We start from the raw sequence: 8,190 nt of genomic DNA, 5'->3' as shown, positions 1-8,190 counted from the left end.
TTTCTCCTAACCTGTTCCAGAAAAGAAAGCACCTTCTACTCCATTAGCTTGAAGAAAAGGTTCTGAGGGGACATGACTCTGGTTTTCTAACACCTAAGAGCTGTCATGTGGAAGAGATTAGATTTATTCAGAGTAAACCCCAGAGTTATGAGGCATGCTTTCTCCCAACCTGTTCCAGAGAAGAAGGCAACCCCTGCGCCATTAGCTTGCAGAAGAGAAGATTCTGAGGGGACGTGACTTCCGTTTTCTAATACCTAAAGAGCTGTCATAGGGGCAGCTAGGTGGTGCAGTAGATAGAGCTCCGGCCTTGGAGTCAGGAGGACCTGAGTTCAAATCTATCCTTAGACACTTGACACTTATTAGTTGTCTGACCCTGGGCAAGTCACTTAGCCCTAATTGCATCACCAAAAAGCAAATACAAAATAAAACAAAAAGAACTGTCATGTGGAAGAGATTAAATTTGCTGGTAATAACCCCTAGAAGACAGAAGAGAACCAGTGGGAGGAAGTCCCAGGGAGGTGATTTCAGGTCAGGGTAAAGGAGAACTTCCTAACTTAGCAGTAATGGAGCAGGTTACCTCTTTAAATATTGAGTTACCCAGCACTGGAAATGTTCAAACAAAGGCTGGACATTGTAGAGGGTACTCCAGTATTGGATTGTAGATTGGACTAGATGCCCTCCCACTCTGAGTCTATTCTGCAATTTCCAACTGTCCAGCATTTGTTGCCTGCGTGACCCTGGACAAATCACTTAATCTCTCTGGGTCTCAGTTTTTCCATCTGTAAAATAAAGGGGTTGTTCTAGTTAATCTGGTTAATCACTAAGGTTCTTTACAACTCTCCATTCCGTGCTGCTCTCAGGCATTTACCAGCTCAATGCCCTGCGAATCTCTGATTCTGTGATTTTTTGTGTCCCTGGCAGGCGGCACCCCTTACCCAGAGTTACCCATGAATGAGCAGTTCTACAATGCCATCAAGCGTGGTTACCGCATGGCCAAGCCCACCCATGCCTCAGAAGAGATGTAAGTGTGACCCAACGAACTCAGGACCCCCAACTCCCTGCCTCTGCCCCCTTTCTAACCCCAGCTTTTGATCCAAGGGGAAATGCAGATTCCGAGTCCCTCAAACTCTCTTCTTTCCCCCTCAGCTATGAAATCATGCAGAAGTGTTGGGAGGAGAAATTTGAGATCCGACCCTCCTTCTCTCAGCTGGTCATTCTGATGGAGGGCCTCCTGGGGGAGGGCTACAAGAAGGTAAATTGTGGTCAGTGGCCTTGTCGCTCATTCCTTCAGAAGAAAGAGAGAGCACTTTCAGCTTGAGGTGGGGATGTGGAGAAGGGGAACCAGGGAAGGCTAACTGGAAGAGAGTGATCTCACACTGAAGCTGGACTTAATAACTTTATATAAAGGTATATAAAGCTGGGAGGAGCTCCAGACCTATTTTTGCCCTGGGTTCCTAAAGTCCTTATCAGACCACCAAATCTCACTCCCAAACTAAATGTCATCACCTTTTCTTCACAGTACAGTACAGGTCAGTATTCATTAAACTGCCATCTACGTGCAAGGCAATATTCTGTACATCACTGATACAAAGATTAAAAACAAAACCATCTCTGCCCTCAAGGAACTTAGTAGGGGATGAAATAAGAGCTAATTAAGCACGTGGTAATTTGAGGAGAGAAAGAACATCAACAACTAGGAGGGCCACAGTGTCTGGCACATATAGGCACTAAAAAGATGTGGATTGGATTGGGAAAGCTTTGGGAGGTGGCACTGGAGCTGAGACAGGCAGAGAAAAATACAAGATTGTGAAAAGTAAAGTTGAAGAGAGATTGAATATGTGCGAGGTGGGGAGGATGGAAAGAGACCATGGGCCAGCTGGATTGGAACGTCAAAGGAAGTGTAAGAGAAGAATGAGAGGTGGGGGTGGGGGGAGAAGGCTGGGAAGGCAGGCAGGAAACAGACTGTGGCTTCAGCCCCTCCTCTGCAGGTTGGGGAGCCGGGGAGCAGCTACTGGGTTCCTGTGCCCTCTCATTGTAAGCTGCACCTGACTTGATGGCTTGCTCACTCCTCCCTACTTGTATCACTGCCTAAGACAGCTTCCCCCACTCTGCACCCCCAAACACACCATAGCCTAATGTCCTATGGCTGCCAGTAAGTCTGGGTCATCCTTGAGAACTTACAGATTCACTTCCCCTCCCAAGATCTCTCTTTCCTCCTCTGTGAAAGAAGAGTCAGACTAGAGGTTATAGATAGAAGTCCCTTCTGGCTCTGATATCCTGTGATTCTGTGTCTCTAGAAAAGAGTTGAGAGAATCTGACTTTTTCCCCTGTGCCTCACTAAGCAGTTGTGTAGATGGAGGCAAAATGGGTGTGAGATGCGGTGCTCAACACAGTGGGGAAGCAGCCTGGGCCAGGCCAATTTCTTGGACAAGGCTGAAGGGTTAATGAAGTGCCTCCCATCCCCACCCCTACTTTTGCTTCCATTTCACAGCAAGGGAGGCCCCACCATGGTGGAGGCAGGAATGTAAGTCATATGTCTCCAACTGTGGCTATTTTGGAGACCCTAATCTCATTGAGTACTGGGTAGGGTGTGTCTGGACTCTGATCTGTGCCTTCCCCCTCCCTGAAAAAAAAAATAAAATGAGACACAGGTGAGAAGCAGACGTGATTCGTTAGAATCACAGCACACAGAACGTTGAGGCTAGAAAGAGCAAAGTTGGTTGGCGCGTCAGCCGATGCCGTCCCACTCACCGCCCCCCATCTTTCCCCGTGGGAACAGAAGTACCAGCAAGTAGATGAAGAATTTCTGAGGAGTGACCACCCAGCCATTCTGCGGACCCGAGCTCAGCTCCCTGCATTTGGTGGCCCGAGGGGTCCCCTCAACACCAGCTCTGTCCTCTATACGGCTGTGCAGCAGAATGAGGGGGACAATGATTACATTATCCCCCTGCCGGACCCTAAGCCTGAAGGACCCGATGTGGCCCCACTGGAGAGTTCCCACAGCCTTGCTAGGTAAGTGGAACATGCCTTCTCAGTCAATTGTCTCCGGCAAGGAAGTTCTAGCCTCATTGTAGTGTGTCCATCCTGAGCTTCCACTATGGTCAGAGTCCTGATTATGCAAAGCAAAAGGGTGCAAAGAAAATGATAGCAGGGAGCAGGAGGAAAGAGACACCAGGCAGCCAATCAGGCTGGTTTTCAAAGCTCACCCTCAACCATATGATCCTTTCTCATGCTCTAGAATAATGAAAGTTTGTCCAGATAATGGTTCATACGAAAGGACCTGGGTTTCCTAGGGACCTCAAGCTCCGTATGGGTCATCTGGGGGAACATGGCACCCCCAATGAGCTAATCTGATCTTAGCCTGCCTGAAGAGAGGCAAAGGCTCCCAAACAAGGCGATGATCATCCCGTAGTCCTCCGCTCTTATCAGATTCCATCAGGAGTATCACATGGGCATCATGTTTTAGGAAGAGTATTGACAGGCGGGAGCATTTCAGGGGAGGACAGGTCCATAGCCACCATCCTTCCCCCCACTGGTCCTTTACTAGCCTGGCTTTTCTTCTAGCTCTACCCTGAACGAAGCCAACACATCATCCACCATCTCCTGTGACAGCCCCCTGGAGCTACAAGAGGAACTAGAGCCCGAGTCAGAGGCGCCAGAGCGGGGGCCAGAGCCCGAGCCCGAGCCACAGCTGGAGCCAGAACCGGAGCCCAGGCCAGGCCTGGGTCACCAGGAAGTGGAGGATAGCTTCCTGTAGCTGGGCCCACCCAGGAGGAGAGCAGGCACCCCCACCCCTGCCTCTGCTCTAAGGACTCTCCTCTCTCGTTCTCCTTCCCAGATGAACGCTGGCCTCCCCCATGGGTGAAGAGGGGAGGTGGTGGCTGGCCCTTTTCATTATGGGATAGAAGATTTCTAGCCCAAATGTGGCAGGGACTGGTCTGCCTCAATGAGGAGCCCCCTGGGCTCTTTCCCAGCCAAGAGTCTTCCCTTGGGAAAAGGTTAAAGCAAAGGGCATTTTGCAGAGACTCCGGCATTGAATGCGGCTGCCTGGTCCCCTGACCCTCCTATTTCAACCAACCCCAGCCTCTGCTTGAGACACGGATTTCCTGGGCAAATTAGGGGATTTTTAATCCTGTTGAGGGAACAGGGGAGGGGCACTGATGAACACTACTCAGTGCTTAGAATATAGAGGAAGGTGTGGGCATCCGCAGGCTGAGGAGACTCTCTCTCCAGACTCCACCCGCCTCTGGCTTTCAGACTTACCCAGGACTGGAGCCACACGGTGGCCAAGCCTTGACCAGGCTCCTAGCAACTGTGCCTTCTGCCTGAGTCACCAGGTGGCTGAGGTCTCTGCCTGCATTGAGACTGTCTGCCTCTTGGGGAGAAGGAAGGGAAGAAAAGGGTCCCTCCAGACTTTGACCCCTGGTGGAAGAGAGAGAGGAGCAGAGGACATGGGATCCTAGTAGAACATTATTCTGTGTGCTCCCCTGCTCAGCTCCCAAGGGTTGATTGTCTCCAGGATCTCACCTTTCCCAGAGGCTTGATTGTATAGGCACCCACAAAAGTCTCTTCTCCCTGGAAGAGAAGGAAGGTACATGAGGAACATACAATCAACCCTGAACTCCTCCCCTCGAGTCCTCCTGCCCCCATGCCAGCTGGACTGGCCTCCGCCTTTGTATTTCTCCTTTGACATTTGACTGAGGGTCCATAGAAGGGAGCTGTCTTCCCACTCTTCGGCTTCTCGTTTCCCCTGATGACCCTCATGCATCCCTGCTCAACCCCCGCCCTCCACCATCACCATGGGGTGGTAATCCAAAGCAGGACAGATGGGTAGAAGTTTCAGGAAAGAAGGTCTGAGCTCAATCCAAGGAAGAACTCAATGATCAAAGCTGTCCCGCAGTGGAGCAGGCTGCGTCAGGGGTTGGGGATAGACTGGAAGACCATCCAACAGAAAAGTTGTAAAGAGGATCCCTGCAGGGAATGGGAGGCTGTACTAGGTGATTTCCGAATTTAACGATTCCCTCTAGTAGGTCATTGAACGAAGTGGTCCTTCGCAGAGCCAAGTTTGTGAGGCTGTTTTCTCCTCTACCCAGCTAGGACCCTGGGAAAATCTCGGGGCCTGGGCAGTCAAGATAGGAATGCCATCACCCACTTCTGTTGCTTACCACCTAGTTTACCTTGGAGAAGTCATTTAGCTTCCTTTTGCCTCAGTTTCCTCCTCTGTAAAATGAGAGATGGCCTCTCAGGACTGTTCCAACTCTCATGCAAGATGATTCTGGATGATCTCCCTACCCACATCAGCCCCATGTACTTGGACAGTGGTAGAGCCTCCCTTCCAGTGAGGTGGCCTCCTGTTCACCTGCCTCTAGTTCTCCTGCCCATATAACTGGGTGATGTTCTCCATTATCTCCATCCACTTACAGGGAATAGAGGCTACATTTGGGGCTGAAGTTAGGAACTACTGTCCTATGCAGCTTTTTTCTTAGCATCTCCTGCCTTCCTTTAGCCACCCAGAGCAGATTCTGGCTTCCCCATTTCTCAGGCCATTTGGGGGTCCTGAGCTTGGAAAGAAAGCCCCAACACTGTGCAAACAGAAGGTGGGAGACTTCCACTCTACCTGACCCCTCTGAGGGCATTTGACAGATGGGCATGTGCTCTCTCCTATGCCCAGGATGGTTTAGCTTCATCCAGGCTCACGTGGAGGGAGGGGATATAACATGAACCAGGGATTAGGAGCCGGGGAAACCCATGATTTTGCCTGCTTCCCTGACTCCTGGAGTCTACTCTTCGGCTAGCCTGCTCACTATCCTCTCTTGGCTAAGGCTTCTTTTGGGACTGGAAAGTTCACGTCTGCACTAGGAAATATATTTCAAGACCATCTGACTGTCCTGTCCTGGACTCTTTCCTCTCCTCCCCCATTATCCTGGTCAGTAGAAGCCTCCTGTCAGTTGGGGCCTGAATGGAACCTGCTTCATCCATTATTTGGCTTTTAATCTATGAGCACAGAGGCAAGGATCAATTTGTGCATTCCTTCGCCCTCACCAACCCCATGCACATATAGTGTAGTGGAAATGCTGGGATAAGTGGGTTCGGGTTTCCTTGGCCCTCAAGGCTAATGGTGAAGGATCTGACTGAGACAACCCAGAGGGTCAGCCCACTGGACAGTGACTGGCCCATTGAATTCAGAACTGGGGTCCAGCATTACCTTGACCTGGATATTCATAAAGAACTCAATTTCCTACCCTCTCTGCTCCCCAGTGCCCTTTCTTGCTCCCGCTCCCCCCATGCTAAACCTAGACCAAGAGGACTTTTAAAGCCAGAGTTTCTCTAACAGAGGGTGGATCCCCACTCACTAGAATGGAGATAGGGGCCAGGCCCAGCTAAGGCACAACAGTTGCCCTCTGAGTGTGAATTAAACAGTGGGTTGGGGAGTAGGTACAGGGACAGGGTAGGTGATCAGGATATAGGTAGCTGATGTGGTTGGTATGCCAGCACATGGATGCATGAACATAGGCGATCCTCCTTTCTCCTCCTCCTTCTAGGCTCCCCCCACCCAAACCAGTCTTCCAGAGGAGCCCCTAGAGATGCTTAGGCAAGGAGTAGCCCTGAGCAAATCCACTCTGAGCTTCTCAGTTCTATATCTGAGCCCCTGCAGGGAAGCCCAACTCCTTGCCAGCCTTTGTTTAAGTCACAGGAGGAGTCATGGGTGGGAGGGAAGGGAATTGGAGGGCACTAAGGTACCAAAGATACCATCACAGCTAGCTTACAGGTGTATACTTAAAACTCACAATAACTCACATTTAAACAACTGAGATACTATTTTTTACGCACTCAACTTTACATATCTGTATATGTTTTTTGTTCGTTTTTTTTTTTAAGGGAAAGGTTTTAATATTAAACATGGTGCTCTGGATCCTCTGGCTTTGCTGTTTCTTGCTGCGCCCTGCCCTGAAGATTGTTTCAGCAGATGTGGAAGGGGAAGGGAAGAGAAGGGAAGAGAAAAAGCATATATTAACTGCCTACTATGTTCCAGGCACTGTGCTAAGCATTATATAAATATTATCTCATTTGATCCTTACAACAGTTCTTACAAATGACAACCCTGGAAAGTAGATGCTATTATTATTCCCATTTTACAGGTGAGGAAACTGAGGCAGACAAAGGTTAAGTGACTTGCCCAGGGTCATACAGCTAGTAAATATATTGAGGTGGGATTTGAATTCAGGTCTTCCTAACTCCAGGCCCTACACTCTATCCACTCTGTCCTATCCAGTGAGCCACCTAGCTTTCAGGAATGTTGTCTCCTGAGGACACAGTGACATCTCCAAGGCACTGTATACAGTAAGGCATCCAGGAGCCAGGCCAAGCTACTTCTTCCCCATTACAGCCCCTTGGTCCTCCCTTTCCTCCCGCTAACACCATTGATTGTCTGACTGGCTATCAGTCATCAGCTCCTCTCCTGACTCTACCAGCACTGAGCAAGGAGGCCCGAGAACTGAGTTCTAGACCCTGGTTTGCTTCTCACTTGCAAGGCAATCTTGGGCAGGTCCCATCCATCCTCTGAACCTTGGTTTCCTTATCTATCAAATAGAGACAATAGTTTCCAACCTGCCTCCCTCACAGGGATGCTCTGGGGTCAAATAAAACAATTTTCACACAGGTGAGAAAGACAGATGATAAAAATGGACAGTTATCAGAATTCCAGAACATATGATATTGAAGCTAGAAGGGGCCCTAGAACATAAAACATTAAAGCTGGAAGGGGCCTTAAGACAATGGTTCCCAATCCATGAGCTATGAACCCCTAGAGAACATGTAGTTATTTCTACAAGGGGGCTATGCTCACACAAATATTTTCTCGAAGGATACTGACAGTACAAATACTATCCTATTAGTGTCTGTGAAAATTTTTTACATTAATGAGGGGTTCTCCTACTTGAAAAAAACAGGAACCATAGCTTCAGAACATGTGATGTCAGAGCTAGGAAAAAAAAAATCTCAAGCCATAGAAGGTCTATGCTCAAATCAATCAACAAGCTTTTATTAAGCGTTTCCTACGTGCCGACTCTGGGCTAGATGCTCGAAGTGCAAAAGATAAATGTGACACAGTCCCTACCCTCAAATATATTACGTTTCACTGGGAGATACAACATATGCATGTGCTAGTATATGCAAAGTATATGCCCAAAT

The 8,190-nt window shown here is 49.1% G+C and overlaps 1 protein-coding gene across 2 annotated transcripts in view; it reads left to right on the top strand.

Annotated features, from left to right (window-relative positions):
* Positions 1–6,913, top strand: part of PDGFRB (platelet derived growth factor receptor beta) — a 68,692-nt gene extending 61,779 nt beyond the window's left edge. For both annotated transcript variants that reach the window (XM_020964208.2, XM_020964209.2), the window contains 4 exons: positions 922–1,021; positions 1,147–1,252; positions 2,780–3,012; positions 3,565–6,913. In XM_020964208.2, coding sequence (XP_020819867.1) covers positions 922–1,021; positions 1,147–1,252; positions 2,780–3,012; positions 3,565–3,757 — 632 coding nt within the window. In that variant the 3' untranslated portion in view covers positions 3,758–6,913. The remainder of the gene's footprint in view (positions 1–921; positions 1,022–1,146; positions 1,253–2,779; positions 3,013–3,564) is intronic.
* Positions 6,914–8,190: the final 1,277 nt, after the last annotated feature.

Source organism: Phascolarctos cinereus, unplaced genomic scaffold, assembly GCF_003287225.1.
Source record: "Phascolarctos cinereus isolate Bilbo 61053 unplaced genomic scaffold, phaCin_HiC Scaffold_2;HRSCAF=192, whole genome shotgun sequence".
Lineage (NCBI taxonomy): Eukaryota > Metazoa > Chordata > Mammalia > Diprotodontia > Phascolarctidae > Phascolarctos > Phascolarctos cinereus.
The sequence above is the reverse complement of the archived record's forward strand: the minus strand, read 5'-3'. Positions and strand labels throughout refer to the sequence as shown.